Here is a 16751-nt window from a genome sequence, read left to right on the forward strand (position 1 = left end):
TAACCTTCACTGGAAATTATTACTATATGAAATTCAAAACATCTTCCTAAAACAAGTAATAGATTGTATGGCAGTGTATCAAATGTATAAATCATGTTTTCTGTAACACTACACTACATATACATGAGTATAGCACCATATGTGTGAGAATATCCCTGCCAAACATACTGTGCCTATAAGCCCACGTTCAATACCATGACAATGCCGTGACACAGTCACCATTTAACACCCCCCAACCCACCACTTTACCACATTACTTTCCACAAGTAATCAACCACGTGTAATAAACTTTGAATTTCTAATTTACAAAGAAGTACTTTACAGACCAAATGTAGAAGAATTTCCCATTAATAAAAAAAAAAACCTAATTCACATTTGTTATGTTTGTTCTTCACAAAGATATGGTCCCACATTACACAAAACATAAAGGAAAACTCAGTGACTCAAACCGTAACAGTTAGGTATACATATGCATTCCAGAAATAAATATTTTGAGATGTCATCTGTCAAACCTGATAAAAACTCTGGATAATCTACAGGGTCCAGTAGTAACAGAAGCAATATTCCTCGATATTACTTAGCTAACTGTTCTCGTGATAAGCATGCAATTAGTTTAGCCAAAATATCAAAAATGCATGTACAACATATATGTAACAATATTAGTTAAATCTGGACATCTAAGTCTAGCTAGGCACGTGAGTTGCCATGAAGATTGTAGCTACTAAAAACATAACATTAGTCACCCCAGCTGTAATTAGTTGTCTAGCTAACGGATAGCAAAGACAATACAGCACCTAACATCAATAGAACTCGCTAGCCATATGGATCCTGGACATTATGATATTGCCTGTGACAAGGTATGCAGTGCTAGTACTAATTATAATACCTTTGAGCTTAATGAGTGAGGTTGCTGCCTGTCTGGCAAGAGTCTAGTCAAATAAGGCCCCAGGCCATGATGGTCTGAGGGGGAGGGTGCTTATGGGCTGTATTTTCCAAATTAAGCCTGTTTTTACTAAATTATTTCAGTATCTGCTTGATGAACATGTTGTACCATAGTCATGGAAATTGCACACAATTATCCATGTACGTAAAAAGGCTGGGGCTTCCTTGTTAAATGATTATGTAATCTATAAAACGGTTGCCCTTGATGGGTTTGGAGTTTTTCTCCTCTGGAAGTAGTTACACCATACGGTATCAGGCAACACTAACGGCATAGGTTGTTTATGTACAAAACAGAAGTCATTCAGGAACAAAGATATAGGCCCTCACAGATAGGATGGACATGCATACCCATTCAAGGCCCCAGAGGGTATTTAAACCAGGCTAGAAGATGAGTGCGGGGTGCATTGCAGTACTGCAAACTTGTGTTGTGTTTCAGTGATCTTCCCACTGGCCAGTGTGACTACAATAAACATTACTTTCTTCAATAAAGTGTTTGTTGTCTTGGTGAGTTCCAGCATCATCCTGACTTTGACTCCACAGAAAGAAGCTGAGTCCTAACACCCTGACCTGCATTTTGAGCAAATGCATGGAGAGGGTCATAGTTAGCCATCTGACAGCAGCTATAGGCAACAGTCTTGACCCACTCTAGTTTGCTCATAAATGTGGCTGGGGCACTGGAGATACCTGTTGACCTGCTACCTGTTCATTAGTCAATACAATCACTAAACATCTACAGCTGTCTAAAGGGTATGCCAAAGTTTTTTTTTAGATTTGAGTGTAATTTGTCTCTGGCTATGTGTGGGCACCATAAAGGCTCTGCTGAACATAATGCTGTTTGAGTTGGAGCTGGGAAATGCTTGTGCTGGATCTATCTGCTACCTACATGCTTGTCATCCCTATGATTGGGTGGAAAGGCCAGGATGCACAACTTGAAAGTCAAGGAACTGTGATACTCACAAAATCTAACAAAATATGGTCTGATTTTGTAAATTATAAAATGTACCTTTTTACAGTTCAGTCATAGTCTTCCATTGTGGCACTGAGATACAATTTTACATCATAGACAGCAACTTCACTATGAACAATGTGAGCTTGAGGTAAAGTATACACAGAAATGACTGCATAGCCTATTCTCTTTCAAGAGAAAGTTAACATGCTGTATTGCTCAAATCAGGTCTAGCAGCTGTATATTTAGACTAAAGATTTGATTTCAGATTTGTAAAAATAATGACCAGTTGTTAAGTTTGAGTGAGTTTGCATGAGTTTTTCTGTTATTACTTAAAGTGACACATTTATACAAAACCTTATTCAATAACTAGCAAGGCTACACTCGCATTTATATAATTTCACGTCTTAATTCAAAACTCATTCAAGATCACAACAACCAATGGAATGAATCATAAGCGTGTCACAATGAATAATGCTGATATTCAGCATAATTGAATGTGCATGTGTGTAGACCTGTTCACTTAAGAAGAGCTGAAGGTAGAGAGGCTATGTCCGGTACTTCACTTGGCTTGCTGGAAACATTTTTAAAATGGTGACTGAGGGTGGATTTGTATCTCAAAATGTATTTCCTGAGTGAAGTTGGCTAGAATGGAGCAAAATGAAAGATAGGGATACAGCTAGTCTTAGCAGGATGAACAACCTAGCACAGTCCCTGCTATGCACAATTTTAATTGAAAATGTCACTTTTTTCAAAGTTACCACCAAGGTTGAAGTTTTGTCTTCTCAGATAGCAGGATGCATTACATAATCAATGTACATTTAAACTAATGATACAAGCATCCTAATAAGAGAAACAGGTCTCATCCACTTGAGTGGACATATCACTACAAGGAAAACAGGTTTCATCCACTTGGGTGGACATATCACTATAAGGGAAACAGGTCTCATCCATCTGGGTGGTGTTTTCACTGCAAGGGAAGCAGCCATTCTCCACTTGAGTGGTAGTATCCTTAAAGAAACATGTCCCAACCACCTGAGCAGTAGTGTCATTGGAAGGGAAACAGTTGTTGTCCACTTGGGTGGCAATGTTGCTTGAGACAAAAAAGGTGTCATCCACCTGAGTAGTAGTGTCATTATAGGAGACACAGATATCATTCAATTGAGTGGTAGTATCGGGGAAACAGGTGTTGTTAGGAGTGACAGCATCATTGAACAGCACCAGGGTCTTATCTGGTCTTTCTCTGACAGTCAGGTGATTGAAAACAGCATCTGGAATACAATAAACAGAAAATGTAACCTTGTTATATATATTTTGCTAGTTTGGCACTGTGGTTGGGAGTTATATTGGCATTGTGCCACTGTAAGTAGGGGTTATATTATGTGAGGTTATTAATGTAGATATTTATTATTATTAAAGCAACACACAAACATCCCTGATTTTTTAAAAACATACACCACATGGCCAAAAGTATTGGACATCCCTTCTAATTTATGGATTTGGCTACTTCAGCCACATAAAATAAAGCATACTGCCATGCAATCTACATAGACAAACATTGGCAGTAGAATGGGTCGCACTGAAGTGACTTTCAGTGACTTTCAACATGGCACTGTCATAGGATGCCACCTTTCCAACAAGTAAGTTTGTAAAATTTCTGCTCTGCTATAGCTGCCCTGGTCAACTGTAAGTGCTGTTACTGGAAATGGAAATGTCTAAGAGCAACAACAGCACAGTCGCGAAGTGGTAGGCCACACAAGCTCATAGAACAGGACTGCTGAGTGCTGAAGTATGTAGCACATAAAAAACGTCTGTCCTCGGTTGCAACACTCACTACCAAGTTCCAGACTGCCTCCAGGAAGCAACGTCAGTACAAGAACAGTTCATCGGAACTTCATGAAACGGGTTTCCATGACCAAGCAGCCGCACACAAGCCTAAGGTCACCATGCGCAATGCAAGTGTTGGCTGGAGTGGTGTCATGCACACCGGCATTGGACACTTGGAGTGATTAATCATGCTTCACTATCTGGCAGTCTGAAGGACACACCTGGGTTTGCTTATGTTATTGATCAATCTCAGCAAAAGCACGTTTGTAACGTACAAAAATGGTAAGTTAATCATGCAGTTGTTTAAACCCAGGGCTTTTTGTAAGAATCCTCCCTTTCTTAAACCCAATTATCTCCAAAGCAACATACAGTACTAACATGGTTTAAAGCTTGAAATAAAGAGCACATGTGTGCAAAAATGAGCCAATGTGGGCCCGAGTGTCACCAAAACCTCTCCAAATGGCACCAAACCTCTCTGTATTGAGAAACAGGGTGTATCTTTTTCCTTCAGAAGCCAATTCTATCCAGGGTGGTGCCCTCTGGAACCCTACAAAATAAATATTCTTTATTTACCTGCCAAATATGCATAGTGCCAACCAATGGTGGTAAGTAACAAAGTACTTGTACTTTGTTACTGTACTTAAATAGGATAATGGTGAATTTGCACTTCTGCTGAGTATACACAATAGTAGCAACTTTCACTTTCTACTCCACTGCATCGACAAATAAATTATGTACTTTTTACTCAAATACATTTCTATTGATAACTGTCGTTACTTGTTACATTTCATACGGTTGGTCGTCAGCTGGATTTTCTCTGGATTGGCTTCTGTAACATGGTGAAAAGTCAGTAACCAGAGACTTTGAAATGGCAGAAGAGGAGATGGCTACCTGAGAACAACGATGAACCCACCATTTCCAGTGCCAGTGCACTGATGACCATCCATGGCCTCATTTAAAAGAAATGTTTACCTTAAAACGACTCAAACAGGAGAAATAAACCCAGGGAAATAAATGGCATAAAATTTTAGGAATTACATCAAGGTAATTTAACTAACGTTGGTGACAGCAACTACTTCTTCAACCCAAGATGGAACTAAGCTAGTTAGCTAGCTAGTTAATGTTTGCTTGCTGTTATTAGCCAAGCACTGCTGCTATCTGTAACCACAGAAATATTTTTGAATGGATATTCCCTTGGGATTTGCTACAAAACTTTAAGCTAATTGGAATTAAAGTTAAGTCTAGTAATTCCCTTTAACGTACAGCACATTCATTGATGACCATGAATTTTTTTAAATTTTCAGTAGCACAGACATTACCTAGCTAAAGGTTGTGATGACACCAGGTAATCTCAACTAACATTAGCAAGCTAACATTAGGTTAAGATTACGTTTGCATGGACCCAATACAGGAATGAAACATAATGTTGCCACAACTCGTTTTACCTTGTTGGAGGGCACATGAAGAGTGAATGTGCAGTCAGTGGCTTGTGTCGGACACGCATATGACAGTCATTCCAATTCATTTAGCTATGATTAGTTTGTCTTGTTAAATTATTTATCATTGCATTTAGATCATTTCCTTTTTTGAAATAATACAAAAACACAAGAAAACCTTTTATTTGTTATACTTACATTTACAATACATTTGTATTGGTGTATTTGTTTCTCACATGCAGCTATAGACAGCAGAGCCCGAGGCATTACCTACTACAGTATGTGAAGGCACTTATTTTTCATCTAAGTGTAAACAAGGAAGGCACTAGAGAATTCAAACGTGCCTGCCCCTTTTTTTCAGCTGGCAATGTGGCACCTTACGTCTTTAGACTATACAGAGATATTAGAGATGTTGTATAAAATGGTCGTTTTGTTTTATTGCAGAATGTTTTTTTCAAACCGTACTTTTGAAAACTTGAGTACATTAAAACCCAGATACTTGGAGACTTGACTAAAGTATTTTATTTAAATAGGTGACTTTCTCTTCTACTGGAGTAATTATTTAATGGTTGGATCTTTATTTTAACTCAAGTATGATATTTGAGTACTTTTACCACCACTGCCAACTGTAAAGTTTGGTGGGTGAGTAATAATGGTCTCTTTACTGTTTTTCATGCTTTGGGCAAGGCCCCTTAGTTCCAGGGAAGGGAAATCTTATTTCTACAGCATAGCAAACAAAGACATTCTAGAGAAGTGTGTGTTTTAAACTTTGTGGTAACACTAATGCTCTAGTGGCTGAATGGAAGTGAATCCCCACAGCCATCTTCCAAAATCTAGTGGAAAGCCTTGTTCAACAAGCACTTATGGGTGTGTTTGGGTGTCCTACATGCATTCAGCCAAGTAGTGTAGCATTGTAGAATTTGTACAATAGACAAAAACAAATATGGTTCTCAAACTCATGAATCTAATCTTTGGAAAAGCTATAAAAAAAACATCATCGTACCCATATTAAAATAAAAATAGATGCAGTTCCGTGAAAATTTTCATTTGCCCCCTACTTTCTCTATTATTGCTATTATGATCCCACTGAATGGTTTCATATCTTTAGATAAAATGTAATATTAAACAAAGGGAAACAAAGCACATTTTTAAAATTGTTTTTTTTTCTTCATTTATTTAATGAAAAATGTAATCAAACACCAGTGTCACTCATGTTTAAAAGTAATTGCCCCTGACGACGAAACTGTATCATATAATCACATTAACTGAGGACAAAATTATTGGTCACTGGAAGTTATGGTCTGGTCCATATAACAGATATTTTAACATGTGCGTAGCAGCTATGAGTGCCTTGGACTTTATACCTTTCGACAAAAGATTCTTTTTTAAAACAAATTAGCATATACAAATATGGTTGCTATGAGTGCCTTGGACTTTATACCTTTTGACAAAAGATTCTTTTTTAAAACAAATTAGCATATACAAATATGGTTGCCTGGGAGATACATGTGGCCACAACAAAAACAGGTTTCATTCCAGAAACTAATGAAAAAAGAATTTAAGTGGCTAGTAAAGATAATGACAAGAATTACGAGTACATTTTTTTTTTTTTAAAGACATTTGTAAAGTATAAATTTACAGTACATGTAAACATTCACTTCAGATAAATAAAAAAATGTGTTCCTTTGCAAATAATTACATTCCCCAATATTTTTATCAATAGGTTTAGCCTACATTGAGATTACGTACACACTCATTTTTGGATGATGTTGCTGTTGTGTGCCTGTCCACACAAGTACACATTTAAGGGAATAGTAAAGTACCAGTATGAATGAGTGATAGAATTCTCAATGGCATTTAGAGTATCATTAGACTGTAAAGTAATGGGAAAGAATGGATGTAGCTAGTTTTGTGGTTGTAGCACCATCTAGCAATTAACTGAGAATGCTGAATAAATATTTACGGCTGTATATATCGGCTGTTTTAATACAGCTGCTTTGGTATCAATCAAAAATCCACCTCTGACATTGTTTTCACTGAGAGAAATGGATGGTTTGTGCATGGTAGTCCATAACACTCAATTGTCCAAATTTTACTTATTACAGAGTGCATTATGAGGTAGCAGTACATCAGTCAATACAAGACAGTGGGTGGGTGCGGGAAGTCAGTGGGAGATCATTTGACATTTTCAAATGAGACAGAAGCAAATCTCATGCTGGAATTGGCATTCACCTGGTGCTATGCGATCTATTTGTGAACAATGTGTAAAGACAGCTCGTGGCGAGTGCCAACCTATACCGTCAGTGTGTGCACAGATCTATCGGAGTAGTATATATAATATATGTGCATTTAGCCAACCTTAGAAAGCCTACGAGGTGAGCTAGATACAGTGGAATACATCTACAACAAAACAACAGAAACAACAACAAAACAACGCACTGTTGCGTCATTCTGATGCATACATTTTCAGAGTGCACCCCTAGCTAAGCAAGAAAGAGAAAGTGGCATCTCGCATAACAACTGTGACAAATTCATAAATTGTTGGAAAAAAAATCTTTCTAGTTGTCCCGAGTGTTTTCAAATCGGCGCAGTTATCCCTTCCTTTTCAGAACTACACTGTAGGAAACTTGCCTGTATTAAACACTAAAATGACTTTATAGGAACATTTAATACAGATGTGGCCCAAGTGAATTGGGTTTTAAAAGTCCACCAAATATAACATGCCAGTTTGTAACTCATACTGTCATACATGTCATTCACTTACTTGTGAGGTTCATATCGGTATGAGGGGTTTTGTCAGGGTGCAGATATGGTGAGATGGAGTCCTCCACACCCAGATCACATCCTATGCAGGTCAGCCATGACATGAATCCTTTCCTCTCTTTCTTTTTATCCCCCCTGGACTCATTTTCAGTTTGATCAAAGGAGCCATAAACTTTGATCTTATACATTATAAAGTTAGATTAGTCCACAAAATGCAAAAATAAGCAAGGCCAGTCATGCAGTAAGCATTGGCTAAACAGATGTGTACTTGAGTGGCTGAATCCTTTTTAAAAAGCCATCTCTTATTATGCCAGGATGCTACTTGAACAGAGGTTTATGGAAGACTGGAGAGACCAAAGCTTTATGACATCATAATTGTCTTCCATTCTGCTTTTAAGTCACAGAATGTTAGGGTTTAAAAGCGATTAGCAAATACTAGGTCAGGGGGAGGGGGAAATTTATGATCACAGGTAGCAATAAAAACACTTGACTTACCCTGGTCCTAGTGTACTGCTGAATTCAGTGTCAGTTTCCCCTGCATACTCCCCTGGCACATCTGTATGTTGGCTACTGATTTCAAACAAAATTTTGTTATGTCCCCCTTCCCCCTGCCCCAGCACTCACTAATCTCTTTTCATTGGCACCCCTATGACAGATTTTCAGTAAGGGATACTGATTTTCATGATTTTGTGGTTTTAAGATAATATTGGTATTTCTAATAAAGAATTTTAACAATAAACTAGATATGGTACAGTAGAGAATGTAAATTGGTGAATATTGCTGCAAGGATGACTAACATGAATCGGAATCATGCCCTTATCACTGTCATTCTGAAGACTTCATGTTGCAATGCAAGTGGAATTCTCTCTAAACTTTGCTACAATTTGCTAAGTGTTGTTGCTATTGATTTGTCATTAATACTATTATTTCTCAGCAGATACCTTACCATTAATTTTATGCAGGGGAAGCAGGAGGTGAACACCTCTCTATAAATCTAGTTAAGGAGAACAGTAGATGAAGTGAAACAAAATTACCTCCATCTGAATGAACTCAGAGGCTCAAACCGCCAACCACTCTGAAAGAAAGCCCCTGCTGGTGATGCTGGTGCCTTTTCTGCTCTGGTCAAACTGAAAAGTATACTACATGATGAATGATGTTATCAACACGTCATTTCACATAGACAATTTACTGAAATATTTGTTTTCAGCTGCTCCACCTTTGTTTGTGTGTTAAGTATAGGCAGACTAACTGTGTAGACACTGGCCAAATGTTACTGTTGACAAATGTTACATTCAATCAATTTCAAGCAGACGATCAAAATTATCATTGTCAGCAGCCCCATCTTTGTTAATGTGTTATATCCTATCTGTCCAAACTTTGCTGAGTTGGAATAACGTAAAAAATTAAGTTGAAATATTGCCTGTTTCTCCTGTTTATGATGCTTATAAATAATATAAAATATAATATAAATAATTACACTCATTTATAACCTAAATGCAGCTAGATAGGCTATCTAACAACAGAAAAGTTCCAAAAAAGTTGTAATACGACTTCTAACACTATATACATGTCATGGTTCTGTGTTTTCCTGTCTGGGTTTCCCTTGTTGGGCCGCCAGATGGCGGCACTTCTGTTTTGTGTCCTGCTCCCCCCTGTTAATTGTATTATTGTTGTCTCGTTATTCTATCATTGTTCCCACCTGTGTCTTGTTATCCCCTCCTTTTCTGGGTTGATTGTTTTTTGAGTTCACCTGTGTCTTGTTACCCCCTGTCTATTTAAGTTCTTTGTTCCTTTGACTCAGGTGCTGGTTCCTTGTGTTTGTTCCCGACTTGTGTTTCAGACCGTACGTACCTGCCTGCCTGTGTTTTTGACCTGTTTGTGTTTCTGACTTTGTTTCTGCCTGTGTGTTTCTGTGCGTTTCTGCCGTTTGTTTTCTGTACTGGTGTAGTTCTGTTTTCTTGTGTTTTTTTTTTAGTTTTTGTTTTATGCCCCCCGTGGCTCTTTGTTTGTTCTGCTTGTTTTTTTAATAAAGTCTTCTTTGTATCAACTTTTTTGAGTTCCGTGTTTTTTCCCATTCTGCGCCTGGGTCCCACCCCCCGTACCGTGACAATACAGTGCCGTGCAATGGTATTTGCCCCTTCCTGATTTCCCGTTATTGAATATTTGGCACACCGAACACTTTCAGATCATTAGTCCAAATGTAATATTAGACAAAGGGAACCTGAATAAACACAAAACACATTTTTAAATGTATTTTACTTATTTAATGAAAACGTTGTCAAACTCCCATATCATCTAAGTGAAAAAGTAATTGCCCCCTTAAACTTAAATAAGCACTTGTAACTGGTAGCTGTTTGATGTTGGCAACAGTAATTCAAAAATGAAAAAATGATGTACCATTTTAGAAACAATTAAAAGTTAGATTTTTTTAAAGGGGCACTTGTTTATTAGTCAAATTATAAAAACAAAATACACACACAAAGATCTTTAGAAAAACCACAATTGTTTTCATACTGTAATTGAAGTAGTCCTTGTACTTGTTCCTGAGGCGCATTGCTGAAATTTTAAATTGGCCCGCTAAGCCCAAAAGTTTGTGCACCCCTGAGTTAAACAGTAAATCTAATGAATTTTCCAGCGGTACCCTTTTCTCTAATATTCCAGGATTTTCTGTTATGATTTTGCTTCTGCATTGTCTGACTTGCAGTGTAAGATTTTCAGAACTATGGACTTTTTTAAACGTTTCAGCCAGAATTTCAACTTTTTCCCTGTTACCAACTGCAGTGTTGTCCACACTGTTCTTACACAATGATACCTCTGGTTTCTCCTTATCCCCATCCTTCTAATCCTGCCCCATACATCAGACAGCTAATTCTCTCTCCTGATGCTGTTACAAAATTGCCACCAATATGCAGTCTTTGTTGCTCTTATAGCTTTCATGACTACTGATTGAGCCTTTTTGTCCAGGATTCATGTCCAAAATGAGTGATAATCGTTCAGTTTGCTAAATGCTCTGTTCATTGTTTTTATGGCTATAGCTGTTGTTCCACCATGGCACATGCTTTATCCAACTACTTTATTCTTTGGTATCATTTCTTCAGCTGTCTGTATAATGCTAACTAGGTAATTGTTGTTATGTGTTGTTATAAATCTTCCTGATACTCCTCAAGGAGTCCTTCACACCTACTCTCTACTCATAATGCTAGAAATGCATCCCAGTAAACTTCTACTAATGTCCATCTAGGTCTTCTCATTACTTTTTCCTGATGTAACTCTAATCCAATCTTGTAAATTATTGGATAATGATCACTACCTACAGTAGACTGATTCAAAACATTCCAAGTGCTTACACCTGCAGTTGAACTAGACACAAAGTTCAAGTCAACTGCAGCTTCTGTTTTGAGTATTGTTATATCTTTTGCTTCTACTATTATTAATATATACTATCCTGGGGTGGGTGGTGTAGGTGTGTCCATCTCATTTGCATCAAGTACTCTAAATGTAAATTAATTTATACAACGTAGCTGCGTCTGGCTCATGACACTCAGATCACACTGTCAAACTAGGCATTGCAGATCAAATAAGAATCAAGATTCAGCAGTTACTCTCCTCAAATTTTATTCGGAAATGTGTTTTAGTGGACTGTTTAGGTAGAATATGAGAAAGTATATGAACCGCCAATCAGGTGCCGGCAGTGCTCATATTAAAACAATTTTGCGGGTGGATATCTTGATTGACATCTATATGGCATAGTAGTACCTCCAAAGTGTCACGGTTTCTGTGCAGGGTAGATCATTTTTCCGTGCCTGCACCGGCTCAGTGGTTAGCATTTCGATTAGCCACTCGGCTAATCGTTATTTTGGTGTGTGGGGACGATTAGTTTCGAGCTTGCAGATTAGCCACTCGGCTAATCGTTATTTTTGGTTCCTGTGGGAGGATTGTTCCTGCTCTAACATTCCTTGCATTCCTGCAGGATTACCTCTGATCTGTTTCACCTGTTGGTTGCTGACATCTTCCGCTGATTACCAGCCACACCTGTGGCTGGGTATTTAAAGCGTCAGTAGGCAGTGGAACGGTGCTTGAGTGTAACGTGTTTTGCTCTAGCTAGTTCCCTGTCGTTTTCTGAGCAAGGTGTAAGGATTTTAGGAACCAAGGAATTTAAAAGAATTCTGACTTCAGTTTGGTTTTTTTTTTGGGAAAAAGGTATTAGGACGGTATTTGTCCAGATTCTGAGGTTGGTGGTTTTAAGGGGTTATTGTGTCACCTTCAGGGCACAAACCTTTCTGCCTCTTACTAACCAGTTTCCCCCCTGGTTTTAGTTGGCCTCAGAACATCTTCTGTTTGTTTTTGAAAAGACATTTTCTTTTTCTCAGCTTCGGTTCGAAGTCGTTTATTCTTCATTTCTCATTTCCCCGTTCCTTTATTTTCTTTATATACTCCTTCTTTCTCAGTTACCCGTTTAGGGGTTTATTATTCATTATTTGGGATACGTCCCTTAGGAGTATAGCACCCCCTTCTTATTTCGTCTCTCACGAGACTCAGTGGTTACCGGAGTGCCCTTTGGTAACTTATAGATCCCCTGTTTGGTCGCGTCTGGTCTTCACACTTCCCCTCCCTCACACAAAGAGGGACTCTGATATCACTAATATGAAAATGTTTCTGAATTAGTCCATGTGAGATGGAATGAACTGGCAATTTAAGCTGTCACAGTAACAGCTAGGTGAATTAGCGCTCTGTGTGTTCAGACTTGAGGCACATCGGGATTCTGAAATTACAGTAAATTGTTTGTATACTATGACATGTTTACTTTGATCTAATCTTGCCTACGTATTAATTGGTGTCTGGACACAAACCACAATGTCAGGTTCATGTTTGTAGGCTACTGTAGAAATTACGTATACTGGAAATGTACAACCTATTTTGCCGCTTTAATTGGCCTGACCACGTGTAAGATCTGTGATTGGCATGGGACTATTTGTGGGCTCTGCAAAATATAACGATTATTCCATTTCATCAGTAGTTGCCAGGCAAATAAGCTGTCCAATTTTCTTCATCCCTCCTCGTTCTCTCCTTTCCTCCACATACTTCCAAGTAAAAGACGAGTGGTAGTGGAGGAAAGGAGGTGAGGAGTGAAAAGTGTTGGGATGCACCCTTGTGATGTGCACACGCCCGTGTGCTGCTTCTCCTTCTTCTTCGTGAGTTTTATGGCCGCTGTTAGACAATTTTATGGTGCATTACCGCCACCCTCTGAGTGTAGGCCGGGATATTTTTCTGCCTTCTACATCTAATTATTAAAAGTAGTGTTCAAATATTGTAAATAAGACTTGTATTTTTTAGGAAGTGAAATATGAACTTAAAAGTTTCTTTAAAAACTCCTGATTTTTTTTTTTCTTCTTAAGATTTCTGTTTAACCTCACTATGTTTTCTGACAAACTTAACACCAGGTGCCCTCAGTCTTGACTGTATTTTTGACAGTTATCCAGGACGTGCTTAACTGGTTTCTTGGAGGTTACAATAGTCACACTGTTGTTCATTAAAATAGTGTGCTGTTTAGCCCTGTGTGCTGAAATTCCATTTCTGACAAAATCACTTCCTCCCTTACACTCCGACCAGCATTTCTTGAAACAGTTCACTCCCTTTTGAATACAGTAAAAATTCCATTCTGTCCTCTCCTCATCCCATTGGTTTCTCCACGTTTTAGTTTCAGCTTTTAATGTCCTCTTTAACATGATTCCCTCGTCTTGCAACCGTGCTTTACACGCGTCCTACACCTACTATACCTCCTCTTCTGCGTCTATGTGAATCACATGTACGCAGGTTAACAAACGCCTATACAGATCGGGTGTGAGAAGGAGAACTAAAGACCGATCACTATTCATTTGAATTGTATTGAAAGTATTGAAATTTTCATATCTAATTGCAGAGAGTAGCTGTTCAATTGCACTTTGGGTGTTCTCTTCACTGATCATAAATGCAGTTTGGCAAGAAATTTGTGTTGGTGGCGGTACAGACTGAGATTTCATAGAATAAAATCCTTTTGGTGTTTTGTTGTGATGTAATAAATCCACCGGTGGCATCCCAAAAAGCTGGACTACTACGCGTTAGTTCATGCCACAGTCTTACCCCACCCTCCGTAAAAAAACAAATTACCTTAAATGCTACTGCCTGAATGACATGAATAAATCTATTTAAATTTGGGCTTGCATTATCTTCAATTTCAAATGTCTTTCTTAATTTTTGTAGTGCTGCAATTTAATCTTTATCTACCAAGTCTTTCTTTTTATATTCTGATTTAATTTTTATTCATACAGATGTACTGGTGCCAACACCAGTTCTGTTAAATGCCTCTAAACTATTTGGGTTTGACTTGCCCAATAATTCATTATATAATTTGTATGACTTCACATGTTGTAATTGCTCACCTAACTGTTCTCTCTTTTCACCTTTGAATGGCCTGGCCTTCAGTGAACTTCCAGAATATAATGTACATAACTGACAGTGTATAGAAATGCATGGTCGGGCTACACTAAAACACCAGCAACAATTGCTAGGAACATGATTTCACAGTAATGACTACATAATGTTATAGGTATGGATCTGCAGAGTAAATGTATATACCCCCTTTCATTTGGTAACAATTTTTAGTTCTGACAGTAATCTGATAAACAATGAGCCAGTACTGAACTGAGAGTGAATAGAAATGCATGGCTGGGCTACACTTAAACACCAGCAACAATTGCTGGGAACGTGATTTTCCAGAAAGGACTGCGTAATGTTGAAGGTATGGGTTTAAATACGAGTATATAATGTGTAATTATATCCAACTGCATAAGTTACAAGAAGATCCATGTACCGAGCTTTTAGTTTGAAATCCTATAACCGGAAGTCTCCAATTGTTAAGCTCCCTCCTCTCTTTTTTTAGCGGATGTTTTAGTTTAAATCATGTTTGAGAGCGCAGTTTGAAAGTAAGCGAGAGCTATAACGCTACTGTCGGGATATAAGAATGGGGATTCATAAAGCTAAGGTTAGTACATCTTACGGACTATACGGCCGAATAGCTTATTGTGCAGCTAGCTATCCAGGTCACGGAAGCATTTTAAAGTAATATTACGTTAAAGTTAACGTATACTTTGAATATGCGGTTCTATCTTTGTCTTCTTTTGATTTTAATTGAAGTCGGAGTTAGATAGGCAGCTAACTGGATCGAGTTAGTCAAGGCGATTACATAAAGAAATTTCGCCGAACTTGAAAATGCAGCCATCTAGTTGCATATACTTGCACGTGCCATCAACATTAACGTAGTAGTTTCCAACATCGTTACATATGTTAGTTAGCCTTAGACTACTTCCTACCCAGCACACATTTTCATTGTGTATGCATGTTTACCATAGAGAAAAACACAATTGCTCATATTATCATACGTTATACAACGGTCATTAGACTAGTGACCAGACATGTAATTAGTCCAGCCATTTAGAATAGACTAGCTGTCGAAACAGTCGCACATGTAGCTAACCGTGTGTGACTGTTTCGACAGCTAGTCTAGTCTAAATGGCTAGACTAATTATCTCACAGAAGCTATCGATAATGGCGTTATCGTAAGACAAAGTAAAGACAAACTGACACGCGATGAATTTAACTTCCCAGCTAACATTTCATTAGTAGAGCTTGACCAATCTCCCGAGTCCGCCTGGTTTCGTTATTTCATAATGCATCTTCCGCAGTGAACACAACGAGTCGCGTTAGCTGTGCCAGAAAACGGGCAATACGTTGGTCTTCGCCTGCACCGAAAACGCATTTAACTATGAAAAGGATACAGCGTTCTGCGGATGAAAACGATGCACTGCAGTGTAAGTAATTAACATTATTTGGAATTCAGCCTGGGATTTCAGTTGTGCGTGTTTTTGTTATTTGTTTGTAATGTTAGCTAACGCTAGTAGTAACCGAATTGGGTAAGTGCTTCACCCAACTTGAAATATCTTACCGTTTTGATCACTTTAGACTACTGGACTATCTAATTATCAAGTGTACAGTTCGAGCACCTATTTATCAACTGGGCTTGGGGTGGCTATAGCCTATCGACCTCAAACGCTAACGTTGTCATAATTTTTTTTCCCTACCGTGAGAACTGCCTGATTTGTTTACCTTTTGGACAGATGTGGCTCCGGAGTAAATCCATCGTTGTTTCCGTCGCAGCACTTTCGACACAAGCAATATTGGAAAAATACTAAAATTTCTTCTTACCGTGAAGAGTGCCTGATCGTAGAACCGTAGACATGTGTTAAAACCGCGGCAAAATTATATCGAGAAATACCATCTTTGAGGAAAAAAATGTATTTAGATCTGTAAATGCATTTAGATCAAACCTACCATGTATAAAAACGCTCGTCAATCACCAACTTAATCTATTTATAATTCCTTCATAGCGCTGTGTTAAAACCGTAAAACCATAACCTTACCAAAAATTAAATTAAAACTAGGTTACACGTTAACGTTAAATATAGACCCACTAGTGTGACATTTAAGTTTGGGATTAAACTGCCTCTCGTTTTAGTTAATAACATTCAAAAGCAACTTAAACATCCACTGAGCACTAGTGACTTACTACTAGTTAATTATTTTAATATAATTTCTGCAGCCTACTTGAGAATACCTGGTGTACTAAAGGTTGCAAATAAATTCCAGTGTAAGCTTAAGTGTATTTTCCTGATGTGTATACATGTCCAAAAGTGAACCAAGTAAACTTTCTTATTTTAAGAAAGCATGCTATATTAGTGTGCTTATAAAACTTTATAGGGTCCATATTGTCAAAGTTCCCTCTAGTCTAAAACTTGCTATTC

General features: G+C 38.0%; 1 protein-coding gene across 3 annotated transcripts in view; it reads left to right on the forward strand.

Annotated features, from left to right (window-relative positions):
- The first annotated feature begins 14780 nt into the window (after window positions 1-14780).
- g2e3 (G2/M-phase specific E3 ubiquitin protein ligase) overlaps window positions 14781-16751 on the forward strand; it is a 37117-nt gene continuing 35146 nt past the window's right edge. For all 3 annotated transcript variants that reach the window (XR_010330264.1, XM_064337302.1, XM_064337311.1), the window contains exons 1-2: window positions 14781-14935; window positions 15636-15761. Coding sequence is in view for 2 of the 3 variants with exons in the window: in XM_064337302.1 (XP_064193372.1) it covers window positions 15716-15761 (46 nt within the window). In the remaining variant the exon portion in view is untranslated. The remainder of the gene's footprint in view (window positions 14936-15635; window positions 15762-16751) is intronic.

This window comes from Anguilla rostrata, chromosome 1 (genome assembly GCF_018555375.3).
Source record: "Anguilla rostrata isolate EN2019 chromosome 1, ASM1855537v3, whole genome shotgun sequence".
In the NCBI taxonomy this organism is placed as follows: Eukaryota; Metazoa; Chordata; class Actinopteri; order Anguilliformes; family Anguillidae; genus Anguilla; species Anguilla rostrata.